The sequence below is a fragment of the Bubalus bubalis genome, chromosome 13 (genome assembly GCF_019923935.1).
Source record: "Bubalus bubalis isolate 160015118507 breed Murrah chromosome 13, NDDB_SH_1, whole genome shotgun sequence".
NCBI lineage: Eukaryota > Metazoa > Chordata > Mammalia > Artiodactyla > Bovidae > Bubalus > Bubalus bubalis.
In genome coordinates, this window is record NC_059169.1 from 66273038 (window position 1) to 66289064 (window position 16027).

Genomic DNA, 16027 nt, shown 5'->3' on the forward strand with positions numbered 1-16027 from the left:
TGGAGTGGACTCTAGTGGGGAAGGGAGGCGGAGAAGGGATATTTGTTTTTCCTTAAGTGGTTATAATTAAAGCCTTCCACCCAATTGCTCAGTGAACCAGAAAAAGGTATTTGTGAAGCTGTGTGTGTGTGTATGTTTAACACCACAAAAACGACTTGCAGCATTCTTTTTGGCAAAACTTGCTCTCTAGCGGCACCTTGTGGGGAGTGACTCATCCTTCAGCTGAAATATTTGATTTTGTGAAAAAACAGAATCACTTTTGGTAGTCCTGTGCTCCTTCCTAGTAATCCATTTCCCCTGCTAAAGACTAAGGCATTTTGCGAAGATTTATGCCAGCTATTGTGTGTCTTCGTAACAGTGGGTGGACAGTAAGCTGGTTTTCCTTGGATATATTCTAGATTGTGAATCAAGCCAAGTAACTAGAGGGATTCCTAATGCTACATCATTTGAGTCATCTTTGGAATGTCTAAGGTCATTCAGTAAACAGAGCACTAATCTGAGGCTTTACACTTTTGTTTTCCAGGTGGAAACAAATTAACCAAGCAGCATTTTCGTCTGAATTGGGCATGGATCTCCTTTGAAAAGGAATATTACTTGATCAATGAGGACTCCAAATTTCTAGATATCGTGCTTAAGCGTAGAGGTTATTTGGGAGAGACTTCCTTTATAAGTAAGTTTAATTTGCACTTCTGTCCCCATATCCCTTTTTCTATCAAAATTTCATGATTTTATAATAATTAAAAAATGTTTCATTTTTCTGGTCTAGGTTTAAAGCTTAGGGAGAGATTGACAATTAAAGGCTCTTTAAACTGCTAACGAAACATGCCAAAAGTTTTGTGTTGAGGCTAAATCAAAGAAACAAAGGTTGAAAAATAAGGAATATGTAATCAAAGTATATATCGCTTCAAAATTTCTACCTACATATGATGTTGCCCTGGTATATAAATTAACAAAAAAATGGCAATAATCGCTCATATGTGAAAATAATTTAAATGTCAATGGCACCCCACTACAGTACTCTTCACGGACGGAGGAGCCTGGTGGGCTGCAGTCCATGGGGTCGCTAAGAGTCGGACACGACTGAGTGACTTCACTTTCACTTTCCACTTTCATGCATTGGAGGAAGAAATGGCAACCCATTCCAGTACTCTTGCCTGGAGAATCCCAGGGACAGGAGAGCCTGGTGGGCTGCCGTCTATGGGGTCGCACAGAGTCGGACACGACTGAAGCGACTTAGCAGCAGCAGCAGCAGCAGCAGATCTTAGAAGGTTGTTTAGTCGCTCAGTCATGTCCGACTCTTTGCAACCCCATGGACTGTAGCCAGCCAGGCTCCTCTGTCCACAGGATTTCCCAGGCAAGAATACTGGAGTGGGTTGCCATTTCCTTCTCCAAAATCTTAGAATAGGCTCAAGCAACTCTGTAATTTATAAGATAAAAGTCTGCTGAAATATCAAATTATGAAAGCTAGTTTGATAATAAGTAAACAAAAAACCTACTTAGTGACCTATTAGGCATTGAAGTATAATTTACTATCTGTTGCTTTCAGATGTTCTGGTAGGTCACTAAAAGTTTCAAGAATCCTAACACTACATAAAAGGTATACGTTGTGACTTTTTTCCAGAATTAACAGAAAGGTGTTATTAAATATTAATCATTTTTTGCTGCTTTACCCCTTTATGTAAAACTGAGAGTCAGAAACACAAGAGTAAAACCCTTATCAGCTCTAATCTCACATTCAATTTCATGTAAGCGTAAAATAGAGAAAAGTAGGTATATTTGTACTTTTAAGCAGCCATTTTATCAGCACAAAATATTTGGCACATTAGTGAAAAGTGATTGCACCCCAGGCAGTTATATTATTTTTTAGTAGCCTATGTTATATAGGGGCTTCTCTGGTCTCTCAGTGGTAAAGAATCCACCTGCCAATGCAAGAGATGCAGGTTCAATCCCTGGGTGGGAAAGATCCCTTGGGAAAGGAAATGGCAACCCACTCCAGTATTCTTGCCTGGAGAATCCCATGGACAGAGGAGCCTGGTAGGCTACAGTCCATGGGGTCACAAAAGAGTCAGACATGATTTAGTGACTAAACAAGAACAACAATGTTATACAGACATCTAGGCTCATAGAGTTTTCATGGGGTGAAATAGCTTTCATTGAGAGTATCAACTAAGGTAAGAATCTAGGGAAATGTTGGCAAAATAAAAAAACCGATAACCCTGTGTTTGTTTCCAAAATGATTATTTGAAATTTTACTGGTCCACAAAATAAAAAACCTTAAACAGTAGATCCATATCAATGCACGTACACACACACAGACACATGCACACACATACACACAAGCCCACACATACACATTCCACACACCAAGCTTTTGCCAGGACCACTGTCCCCACCCACCTGCCATGATTCCTCCTGATGCCTGGATGCAGTATACTACTTACCCCAGATTTCAAAAACGCTTTTTGTTGTTTTAATTTTAGAGGAGGGTTTTTCACACCGTGCTTTGCCAGTTCCTCAAGATTGTTCTAGCTTCAGGAGTACTGGTCGACCCTTAGACCCATCCCCCAGCTTTGCTTTTAGCACATGCCTCTTGGTAGACAGTCATTTACAGTCTGCGTTTAACCTTCCAGAGCACAGTGAATGTTCTTATTGCCCTCAAAGACCTATGCTCTTTCCGTGCACACACAATGTGACCTTCAGATCAGAAATCTAATTAATTCTGTCTTACATAGTCAGTGAGAGATGTGCCTTAACTGTGCTTTGTGCTTGAAAATATAGCAGATAAGTTGCAGGGAAAATAATAACTAAAAAATAGAGCATCTTAGTGACTCTTCAGCAAGTTTTCATCTATTTGCATGTTACCTAAATTCCCACTCCTAGTGTGTGAATTTAATTATTCACTCACTTAGTCACTTGATAGGAATGGGAAAGTTAATAGTTGAAAAATACTTTTTCAACTATCTTTCCAGGGACTTCCCTCAAGGTCCAGTGGGTAAGACTTCACCGCCCAGTGCAGAGGGTGTGGATCGATCTCTGGTCGGGGAGCTGAAATCTCATGTGCCTTGCAGCCAAAATACCAAATGTAAAGCAGAAGCAATGTTATTACAAATTCAATAAGGACTTTAAAAATGGCCCACATCAAACAAAATATATTTTTTAAACTATCTTTTCAGATTTTTCTCTCTGTTGCACTTTTAAGCTGGATGCTAAAATACTGAATGAGTGCTCTTTTTTTTTCTCCTGCAGTTATTTTTTTCAATGAACCAGTATTTCCTTCTAGTATGGAAATCACTCACAATCCTATAAAGGCTCTATAGCTCTACTAGGTTAACCTCACCAGATAATAAATCATGAGTTTTATATATGTATTTTCCCAGAGATAATTGTTCATTTCATAACCATAATAGCCCAGTGATAAATTAAATCTGTATTTGCATTTCACAGAAGAAATTCAATTTCAAACATATAATTGCTTCCAGTTACCAAACATTTACTAAATACAAGCTATTCAGCTAAGCTCTTTAAGTACTTTACCCATCGCTTTTTACACTTTACAATCCTTTATTCACTAACTCAACTAGTATTTTATGAGTGCTTGGTAAGTGCCAGACACTGTGTTAGAAAATGGACTATAAGGTAATGACTGTAATTATGATGTTGTTGTTTAACTGCTAAGTCACGTTTAATTTTTTTGCAACCGCATGGACTATAGCCCACTAGGCTCCTCTGTCCGTGGGATTTCCCAGGCAAGAATACTGGAGTGGGTTGCCATTCCCTTCTCCAGGGTATCTTCTTGCCCCAGGGATCAAACCTGTGTCTCTTATATCTCCTGCATTGACAGGCAGGTTCTTTACCACTAGCACCACCTGGGAAGCCCAAAGTACCTTACTTAACCTCCATGCCATTTTTCCACACCACAGGAAGAGATGCAATTGTAAATTGTAAATTCAGTAAATCAGAGTAATATGTTTTCTTTAATAGTTATCTTTGAAAAAAAACATCAATTTAAGCCTAATTTGTAAGCTTTTAATTTCCAGAATTCTTTTTGCCCCGTATAATAATATTTCTATAACAGGTATGGTTTACCAGCTGAGTATTTGTATCTCCAAGTAGGAGCAAAGTTTTTGAACATTGACTCTGTGACTGTCTTGTCTATTGCATTCAAGTGTGGACCATCTCCTTTACAATCTGTACACCATTTCTTCATTCTTTATTAAAGTTAGGCACCTCTGTCTAGGGCTTCATGGAGGTATGACGTATTTCGTATGTGTCTACCCACCCGTGTGAGTCTTATGCACATTACATGAGGATCTTGTTAAAATGATTCTGATTAAGTAAGTTTGGGGTATGGATTTAAATTCTGAATTTCTGACGAGTGCCCAGGTCTTGTTCAAGCTGCTGATCCATGGACCACACTTTAAGTAACAAGGTAGACTAGCCCTGTGTTTAGAGTAGGTCCTATGTGTTAATTATGAAAAGGGAATCTTTATTTTTACTCCAAACACGTTTAATATTCCATCTGGCTCTTATTCAACCTTTTAAAAAAGATGACATGCCTTTCATTGTTTTCTCATGTTTGAGAAACATGTCAAACAGTTTAAGATGACAATCTTTTCCACAAAACAGAAATCTATTTCTCTTCATTTGATAAATCAAAGATATTGTCTGTTTATACTTCACATCCAACTGAAAATCTCTTATAAAATCCACCAGAAAATTTCTGGGTGTTTTTTTGGCAGCAACAACTGAGATTTGCTTTTGCAGTTTATTTTTTATTAGGTTGGATGACTTAATTATCAATTAGAAGCATGACTAGTTGGAACTAGTGGACATTCCTTGTGTTGTACAGAATCCTTCTGGTTTTTCACTGCCTTTTGAATCTCTGGGAAAGTAATGCATTGTTGATGAAACAAAACAAGACAGAAAAGTGGGCAGTAGCTATCAGAGGCGAAATAATAGATTCTTTTGCAGGTCGTACCACTGGGAATAAATGGGTCAATGAGCCGCGTGTGTGCTGGAACCTCAAAGAGAATGATTCCTTTCATCATCACCTTGGCAGTAAATTGTAGTGGATCTAAGAAGTGTTGACAGCCACTCTGTGTGTTCTAGGAACCAGAGAGCTAACAGGAAGTCTGAAATGCTCAATAAGATATGTAGTGCTGAAATTCCTGGTTCTGTGCCCCTTTTTTGTTGCCATTCAATAAATTATGCTTTATCTCTTATTGAATGATAGGCAATATTTCTGAGATCTATAGGAAGTGATATATTCAGATGAAGAAATAATGTTCAAATTGTTCTTGCATAAGCACCACAAGGGCAGAGGTTTTATCTGTTTTGTCTAGTACATAGTAGGTGCTCTATGTATATTGGTGGTTGAACAAATCTTACTTGGTCCACTTTTGTTTCTACTTTGAAGAACAAAGGGACTTTTTTTTCTGGAAACAAGATAATTTTTTCAATTAAATGAGAAGTGATGCAAAGAATTTATTTTCAGATTTTTTCATTCCAGTAGGCTCAAAATTTTATTTTTCTCCTTTTAAATCTGTCTTTCTACCAACTTCTCTGAAAATGACCAACATTTAAAGAAATATATTTGAAAATTATCCTATTAACATGAATCATTAAGAGGTTCTGATTCAATACCCGAAGATAGAACAAGTACTAACTGCAATTTTGTAACTTTTATGTGATGTTGAATTTGTTGACTCTTATTCATCGCTTTATAGATAATATATTTTATTATTTGAGTATGTGGCATAGTAATGGCAAACAAAGATCTTCTCATAATGTTCTTGGAGACTCAGAGATCCTTCAACCTTCCCAGCTAGTGGAAATTGACCTTGCGTGAACCCACAGAGTAAGCCAAACATACCACTCACAAAAGTCGTATATATTTAGCTCTCCAGTTCTGTTCACTTGGCTTCATGGAATTCTGGAGCGCTCCACAAAGAAAAACCTGGCAGGGGTCATGTTGACAAACAGTGAATTCGATTTTTTAAGGGTTCTAATGTTGAGTGAATATTGTAAATTTTTATTATTATTCTTGGTCATTTACAGCTCAGATTATCAAAGAATTCACTGACTCACGGAGTCTCTTGCTGGCTTATATTTTCTAGTTAGAGAATTTTTCTCAAGTTTTAAAAATATGACACATACAATACAACCCATGCAAAAAAGTAAGTGTGAAGAGTTTTTAGATTACATGAATTTGTGGGTGTACGACTGTTTCAGAGTGTGAGCATCAGTTTCCTCTATCTCACTTTACAAGCAGTTCTAATACAAACTTAACTCACAAATATATGACGGAAGGACTTCCCTACTGGTCCTGTGGCTAAGACTCTGTGCTCCCCCTGCAGGGGGCCTGGGTTCAATCCCTAGTCAGGGAACTAGATCCCATATCCCTCACCTAAAATTCCTGCTTGCCACACTAAGACCTGGAGCAGCCAAATAAATACTTTTTTTAAAAAAAGAATATGTGAAAGAACCATACTGGGGCCACAGTAGAACAGAAATCATGGACTGTTAATACCTACAGCAGGACACTTAAAATTATCCATTTCATGGAATCGAAGCAGGATTTACTTTGCACTGCAGGATATCGTAACACAGAATGTTAACAGCAAGGAAAACCTCAACAACCCAACTGAAAATGACACTGCGGCTATGATGTTATGTTTTTGTGAAGGTATTGGCACAAGAGATGGGACTGCAAAAAAAGACAAGGACTTCAAGGGCAAAGCACAGAAACAAGTGCAGTTCAACCCAGGCCAGACCCAGGCCACGTGGAGAGTGCGGATTCTGAGCGACGGGGCGCACGAGCAGTCCGAGACCTTCCAGGTGGTTCTCTCAGAGCCCGTGCTGGCTGCCCTGGAGTTCCCCGCAGTGACCACAGTGGAGATCGTGGACCCAGGAGATGGTAAGAGCGACCGGCACCTCGCTCATGTTGTCGCTGTTGGCTTTTTATGACAAAGCACTTTGCAAAGGGCATTTTTACATGTAATGTTTGGATTTCCATAGCACAGACTTTTCTAGATGAATGGGTCAGCATTCTTAGATATGCTGCTGGATTAGGGAACTCAAAAATGAAAGAAGAGAAGCTGTACTTTTCTTAAGTCAGTGAACTACGAGTATGCGTAGGATTATCGACATGTACATCACTGATCTCATTTTTCTAGAATTATTTCATGACTTTGTTGTTTAGTCGCTCAGTTGTCTCCAACTCTTTGCGACCCCGTGAACTGCAGCACACATGCCTCTGTGTCCTTCACTATGTCCCAGAGTTTGCCCAAGTTCATGTCCATTGCATTGGTGATGCCATCCAGCCATCTCATCCTCTGACACCCTCTTCGCCTTCTGCCCTCAATCTTTCCCAGCATCAGGGACTTTTTAAAGTCTTTTAAATGTTGTTTAAACAAATACTTTAAGGATTAGACGGTTTGGGGATTAATTTGTTCTCCATATAACACTTAATTATTCAAATTTCTTCATATCTTCATCAGTCAAAACTTTTCATCCTTGCCTTACATTTCCATATTTCTTACATAACCGCCAACCCACCCCCACTTTTTGGTGAAAAATCTCTTGAATCATTGCTCCTAACTTCTATGAGATCACGTTTTCTTGGCATTGCACAGCCTTGGCTGATGTTGGTAAAAATGAACCTCACTGCTTTTGAGTGTAATTTGACCTTCCCTTCCCCTGCCACACTCCTACAGTCCTGACTTGTCTCACTGCAGCCAAGAAGGAAAAAAAGGTTGAATTGGCTTTTTGAGGGCTGGCATTTATACAAAACTTGGAGAGACTCCGCTAAAGCTGAAATCCTGTCAGAAGACAGACATGACTTTCTTTTAAACTGCCAGCCTACTTTATTTCATCAGCCAGAAAACTCTTAAATGGTCTGTGAAGATACAATCTACTGAGTACATGAAATGGAGACATATGTGGAAATCTCTGGGTTTAACAACGGAGCATAATTAAAGAAAGAGGATGGGAGAACCGGAGCTCTGGCTCTGCTTGTTTAACATCTTTGTCCTTAGTTGAAAATGAAGCTCAGTTATGTTTATCATTTCCATTAAAGAACAGTTAACAATTTAATTACATTTATTTTATCTGCATTATCTAGGAATAAACAATTAAATTTTCTTTTAGTCCTGAGTTTGGGGTAAGTTTTGGGTAAGCTAGCATAATAAAGCTTCTCTCTTTGGAACAAGCCTATGACAGCTTTACTACATATAAACTGGCCCGTTAGTTAGAGCTTATTTGAAGCCATTGCTTGGTATTTGCCCATTGGTAAAATTGCCGTACTTGACCTTAAGAAATAAGACACTTAAATTCATGTGCTTTCCTATTTATAAGCCCAGCATAACACAGAATACTCTCTACTCATATTAAATCTGAGAAGTGGGATTTTAATAACAAATACACACACGCATACAAACACACACACACGTACAAACACACACACACGTACTCTTTATATAATCTTAAAGGCTACCAAATAAAAACTTGCCATAATTTCATCTTATGTAATGGTCATCTAAGCTGTCTTGGCATTTTCTGGATGAAGTTCAGCCCCATTCATTCCAGGCCATGATCATCCCTGTGATGACTGACAAATGTTCTGGTACAGCAAATGCCTGGTATGTTCCTTGCCTTGTCAAAGACCAGTGGTCTTGAAATTACAAGACCTGGCTTTGATTCCTAACTCTACCATCTCTAGTTGTCTGACCTTAATCAAGTCAAACAGCTTTTATTACTATTAATATTATTTAATTTGTTAATTATGAATTAATTATATTTTATTAATATTTTGCTTCCCAATGAACAAAAAAGAAATTCTTATGAAAGAGTTCCATAAAAACAAGAAGCACAATACAAATATGGTTGTTATTTCTCTTACCATAAATGTAATGTTTGTTAGATTTCATATTCACAGATTAAACAATCTTTTTTCTTTCCACAAAGGATTGCTTTCCTAACCATTTCAAAAGTTCAGTTGTTTCTTTCTACTCCGTCTTATAACTCTTCACCTATAAATTCACTAGCTCTAGGAACCATTGTGTCTACAAGCTCTCTTGCTGCATATTAATTCTAGAACATGTTATGAGACTGTTTTTGCATGCATTAAAAATGTATCCAACTCACACTGGTGCTGAGACAGCACTCTGTATTGGAGATGCAAAGATAATAGGATAAATCCCCTCTATCAAAGAGTGTATGGAGTAATGGGAAATAGAGCTCTATACATAAGTGATGGCAACAGAGTGTGATGTAGTAGAACAAAGAATGATGTAGAACAACAAAGAAAGTGCCTTATGGGAACAAGAAGGGGAGACCAGCAACTCTGCTTTGTCTTAGGCTGGGAACTGCTTTTACTTATGAGCCATTTAATATTATATAAACACACACAAGTACACTTTTGCCGGTTCTTTACTTACCATAACTGGCACTGATAGTGATAATAACCGAAATTCATCGAGCACTTGCCGTGTGGCAGCCAGTATCCTCAACACATTTTACACATTCTTTCATTCACTCCTTTACCTCACTACCTCTCAGTCTCCTGTACCAGTGTAGGCGTTTTACTTGATACAGTTCTTCTTTTTTAATTCAATTGCTGTGAAGCATGGGTCATTGTCTTAAGAGAAAGAAAAAATTACTAAACACTTGTTCAAAGGACCACACACATTTATACATTTCTGGTACCAAAAGGTCAATAAGAAAAAAAATGGTACAAAATAAAACTATTTCATGTGATGGAAAACTTGCCAAAATAAAAACATTTAATGATATGAAGGAAGATTACCCAAAGATTCACTCTAATCAAACTATTTGCATAGTGCTTTAGAATAATTTTTGGACCTCATGGTATCCTAATGTGAACTTACCATACTTACTATGTGACTTATATATGTTTTCATTAGTCTTATTTTTAAAGTTCCTATTAAATTAGCCTATATATCTGTTTTGGAGTTTTTAAAAAAAAAGAAACACGTTGAAGTGTAAGAAAGCTTTCCATCCATGTTCGCCTATCAGTGGCAGACTCCACATTCAGTGCCATTTGTTGGTTAGTCTGAGGGCATGCGGGCAGCCTGAAGATGTCCCAGAATATCTTCTGGGTCATTTTTGAATATGCCAAACTTCTTAAAGATAATGGACACTCAGTACCTTCATCCAGGCACTGTATTTTTCTTTCCCTTCTTTGTTCTATTATAGCAAAGAGTTTTAGGACATATTTTTTTTCTATCCTGTTTTTAGCAGTCTCTCTTTTTCAATCTGCTCAATATAGTTGAGAAAAGGACATCTTTCAGATGTAGTTACAACTGTTTTATTTCTGAGAACAGAAGTCATTTTTTGCCTGAGTTACAGCACAGTCAAAACCTAAAAATAAAATTGCTGTTAAATGAATCAAAGTACTCCTTTCAACTTAGCCACATAGGCTAATAAAGAGTACATTCATTTTATTCGACTTCATCTTTCAAAACAAAGAATAGTGAGACCAATCTGAAGATATAAAGGTAGCACATGTTCCTTGTCAGGAATTCAGAGATTTAAAGAAATGAAAGTCACTTGTGGTCCTACCATGTGAAAATAACCAGTGCTTACATCTCAAAGGATGACCCTGTGGTCACTCTTTTCTGTGTCTGTTTACTTAGTAAGGGCTTCCCAGGCGGCACAGTGATAAAGAATCCTCCTGCCAATGCAGGAGACAGGAGACGCAAGAGACACAGGTTCGATCCCTGGGTCAGGAAGATCCCCTAGAGTAGGAAATAGCAGCCCACTCCAATATTCTTGCATGAAAAATCCCATGGACACAGGAGCCTGGCAGTCTACAGTCCAAGGGGTTGCAAAGAGTTGGACACGACTGAGCCCAGCTCACACATTTACTTAGTAGAGAGTTCAACTGTTTCTCCAGTATCACCCTTGCCTTGTCTCTCGGTGTATACAGTAGTGTGTGTCTGTTAATCACAAACTCTTAATGTATTGCTCCCCCATGCTTTCCCCATTGGTAACCATAAGTTTTATTCCACAATAAAACTTTCCCCCTCCTCTGACTGCTTTGGGTCTCAGCCAAATATAAGTAATGGTGACTGACTCCCTTGCTATAGCAAAGCTCTGAATAAATCGCCTTTGCTTGTTTCATCCCGTAGGGTGGTCTTTGTTTCCACAGTATCTTGCTCTGAGTAATACCAAAGTGCTTCCAATGGACTTTAGTCCTGAAAGCTCCATGGATCCGCCTACCACCCACCTCATCACCACTTCACTGGCCCCGTGTTCTGTCCTGTCCTCCTTGCCCAGTTTACTCGAACCATGTTAGCATCCTGGTTATTCCTTGTATGAGCTTCCCTGGTGGCTCAGTGGTTAAGAATCTGCCTGCAATGCTGTAGGAGACACGGGTTCGATCCCTGGGTCAGGAAGATCCCGTGGAAAAGGAAATGGCAACACCCCGCAGTATTCTTACCTGGGAAATTCCATGGCCAGAGGAGTCTGGTAGCCCACAGTCCTTGGGGTCGCAGAGTCAGACACCACTTAGGGACTAAACCACCACCACCATTCCTTGTATATACCTGGCCCGGGGCCCTTTTCACTTGTTCATACCTTTGCCTGGAATTCTCTTCTCTGAGTTACTCACATCGGGTATTTCATTATCACTTTTCAATCTCAGCTCAAATATGACTCCATCAAAGAGACTTTCCTGTTTAATACAGACCTGCCATGGCATACACATGCCCCAACCCTCTCTACACCCTCAGCACCCTCCATCTTCTCCATATCATTTGTCACCTCCTGATATACTATGTATTTTCTTGAATATTTGTGTATTTTCTTCTTCTTCACTCCCAACTAGAATGAAAACTCCATGAGACCAGGGATTTTTTTACTTCCATATCTCCTCTGCTTAGTTCAGTGTCTGGCAAGTTGAAATCACCCCATCAACGTTTGATAAATGAATAATTAGTTGTGAAAGCTTATATCCACAGCTTTTTTATTGGTGCCATTTTTTAAACTTGTATATCAGAGTCCCAGGAGAAAACAAAAGGCACATTCAAAATTAGCAATTTTAAAATACTAGAATAACAAGACTATTTGCAAAGGTGAGGGCGAGGATTGGGAAACCACCAGGGCTTCTCAGGTGGTACTGGTGGTGAAGAATTAAGAGACGTGGGTTCCATCCCTGGGTCAGGAAGATGCCCTGGAGAAGGAAATGGCAGCCCACTCCAGTATTCTGCTTGGAGAATTCCATGGACAGCAGAGCCTGCTGGGCTATAGTCCAGGGTCCCAAAGAGTTGGACGTGACTGAGTAAATGAGCACAACACAGGTATAGTTAAGTGCCTTAAGGCTGGTAAGAGCAGGTACCATCACCACCTCTAGCCTGGGGGAACAGAGAAGGAGGAGCTAGCTGAGTCAGTGTGTGAGCTGGGGCAGCCAGTGGGCACAATGACCTTTATTTGTTGGGGTGCTGCCAGCTCTGGGACCTTGAGGGCAGGCGGGGGGAAGGTCCTGTCTGTGCTGCACTTTGGCTGGCCCAGCCGGAAGCCAGAGAACAAGGGAAACCTTTGATGTGGTTCACATTAGTCAGCCCTTGGGGTACAGGGCAGGGTGGAGAGGGGTGGAACGTGGACCTTGATGACCAGTGTCCATTATTCCAGCGTCTTTTATAATCATCCACAGCAGTGTGGCTTAGTGTTTTCAAAGTAACCAGAACATTTTCTGTGTATATGTGGGACTTCCAGTGAAACAGACTCCCAGGCAAATATCAAAGCATCTGTTTGAGGGTTTATCATGCCTAGCTATTGACCTAAACGTTTTATTGAATGTTTTATTGCTAGATGGCTCAAGCAATAAAGAATCTGCTTGCAATGCAGGAGATGCCAGTTCAATCCCTGAGCCAGGAAGGTCCCCTGGAGGAGGAAATGGCAACCTACTCCAGTATTCTTATCTGGGAAACGCCCTGGACAGAGGAGCCTGGCAACTATAGTCCATGGGGTCACAAAGAATTGGGCCTGACTGAGCACATGACGGATAGACAGTTTTACATTGAACCATAATTTTCAACAACTTCATTGTGCCATTTTTGCTATTTACTGTACCTCTCCTCTACTTTACAAAATGAATCATTGAGACTTACAATATTGTATAATGTTGTATACTCAGTATTATGGTTATTCCTCTAGGAGAGGAAGGAAATGATAGATGTGTCCATTACAGTCAATATATAGATGTATCCATTCTATAGGGATTGCTATTTAGGAAACAACAAACAAAATCACCAGGTGTTAAACAATGCATAATTATACTTTTAATCATTAATCATTTAGAAGGGACACATGGGGTTAAAAAATATAATAGAATGGCCATTACAAGATCTGAATTTTAATCTGAACTTGATCAGTAAGAGTTCTTGACAAGTAATTTCAACTCCATGGGTCCAAGTTCCCTCATCAAAGTGAGGGGTGAGACAAGAGCACTTCTACGGTCTTGTCTACATCTAAAAGCCAAACTGCTCCACTGGAGGACGGTGATCTTCACCAAGAGAATGAGGTCGGGTTTAAAGGGAGTGTGTCAGCAGCACTTACTAATTGAGAAAAAAGCAATTACTGGAGTTGAATGCAATGCTGTGTTCTATTTCTGGGTTAAGAATTCATTGGTCTGGAGCCTACCTGCATTATAGCTATTTCTTCTCCCCTCTTCCCTCCTTCCCCTCACGCTGAGCTCTTCTGAAAGAGTATGTGGGGAGGGGGAGGGGCGGGGTGCCTATATACAATGGAATATTCAGTTCAGTTCAGTTCAGTCACTCAGCCGTGTCCGACTCTTTGCAACCCCATGAATCACAGCACACCAGGCCTCCCTGTCCATCACCAACTCCCAGAGTTCACTCAGACTCATGTCCATCAAGTCAGTGATGCCATCCAGCCATCTCATCCTCTGCCATCCCCTTCTCTTCCTGCCCCTAATCCTTCCCAGCATCAGGGTCTTTTCCAGTGAGTCAGCTCTTCACATGAAGTGGCCAAAGTATTGGAGTTTCAGCTTTAGCAATGGAATATTACTCAGCCATAAAAATGAATGAAATTGGGTCATTTGCAGAGACATGGAGACTGTCATATAGAGTAAGAAATAGACAAGCAAATAGTGTATATTAACGAATATATGTGGAATCTAGAAAATGGTAAGATGGTCTATTTGCAAAGCAGAAATAGAGACAGAAATGTAGATATGTGGGGGCATGGAGGGAGGGCGGGGCAGGGAGGGTCAATGATGAATTGGGAGGTTTGGATTGACATATGTACACTACTGTGTATAAAATAGGTAACCAATGAGAACCGACAGTATAGCACAGTGCTCTGTGTTGACCAAAATGGGAAGAAAAAAAAAAAAAAAATGAGATGTTGTATACATATGGCTGATTTGCTTTACTGTGCAGCCGAAGTTGACACAGCAGCACAGAGTAACTGTACTCCAATTAAAAAAAAAAAAAGACTAAATAAGCGATCAGTATACAAATATCCCCTCCCTCTTGAACCTTCTTCCCACCTCCCCCTGTCCCACCCATCTAGGTCATCACAGAGCACCAGGCTAACAATTATGCAAATAATGATAATGATGATAAAGAGGAAGAAGAGAGCAGGAGGGTAACAATGAACCAAAATAATAATGATATTAAGAAGAAGAATAAAACTGAGATGTATAACAAATAAGTAAATAAAATTGAGATCGTACATGAGGAAAAATTTAAAAATAAAAGAATATGCAAGGGGAAATGATCAGTCACGAGAGCAGTTTTGATTTGCACAAGATCGTTTCACATATAAGAAGCTCAGACAAAAACTATTGTATTTTCTCCTTAGAATCAACTGTGTTCATCCCCCAGTCTGAATATTCCATTGAAGAGGACGTTGGCGAACTGTTCGTTCCCATCAGGAGAAGTGGAGACGTGAGCCAGGAGTTGATGGTGATCTGTTATACGCGGCAAGGTAGATTGATTTGCAAATGAAATAAAATGTCCCTGCAAAGATATAAATAAGCCTCTTATCATGTCGGAGCTATAACATTAAGCCATGAAGGTTATACTTTTTTAGTACAATTTTCAAAAAGAAAAAAAAAAGTGCATGCAGACATCCTCCTTCACTATGGCACCTTTGAGGGTCTGGAAGGACTTTGCTGCTTATTGAAAACATTTCTGATATACTTGGTTTACTCTAATACTCAAGGCCTTTGGGATTGCAGGAAATTGAAGTTCCCCTCCTCTACTCAAGCCTGCTCAAGTAGAAGGAGATTACTATCAAAAATAACAACCAAAAGAAGAGGCAAGGAAATGCATACCCAAGGAAAAGAATTAATTTTAAACTAGTTTGAGACTCATTGCAACCAAATTTAAAAAAGCTTGTCTTGCTCATTGAGTCAGCATGCTCTGAAAGGTGATTTTATGTAACACAAAATTTAGATCAAAACATAATATAATTAATATTCTAAACACCTTTCTAGGAAACAGGTAAATTTTTTCTAAGCATATAAAAGAAAAGGTCATAGGTACAGTTAACACCTTAGCAGACTTTCATTAAAATTTTCATTAATGTATATGAGTTGAAAGTCAATAAAGTATGGTGGTCAAAATGCAAATTTCAGGATCAACCTTGAGCTCTGGGTCCCAGAGCAAGTGGTTTGACTTCTATAAACCTCAGTTACTAAACGTGTAAAACCCAATAGACTGGTTAAGAGGATTAAGGAGGCAATGCATGGAAATCGCTTGGCACTTTGCCTGTACACCGCAAGCATTTGAAGAGTTGGAGCTATTATATTATATTATTGTGTTGCTTTAAAAAGACCACTGGCAGGAAGTAGAGGAGAAAACACTCGAAATGTAATATTTGTCATATGTTGGAGACCATTTTGAAGATGACTCATGATGCCAGAACAGTATGTAGGCGCTATTGCAATTTCCAGGAGTATTCATAGATACGATGGACCATGAAAATGCTACAGATGAAAATAATCGTTTCTGGAAATACTCTTATAGTATGTTTTATA

The 16027-nt window shown here is 39.2% G+C and overlaps 1 protein-coding gene across 2 annotated transcripts in view; it reads left to right on the forward strand.

Annotated features, from left to right (window-relative positions):
* Positions 1-16027, forward strand: part of FREM2 (FRAS1 related extracellular matrix 2) — a 153860-nt gene that overhangs the window by 72497 nt on the left and 65336 nt on the right. For both annotated transcript variants that reach the window (XM_044926735.2, XM_006055501.4), the window contains exons 3-5: positions 524-670; positions 6686-6916; positions 14848-14973. In XM_044926735.2, the coding sequence (XP_044782670.2) occupies positions 524-670; positions 6686-6916; positions 14848-14973 (504 nt within the window). The remainder of the gene's footprint in view (positions 1-523; positions 671-6685; positions 6917-14847; positions 14974-16027) is intronic.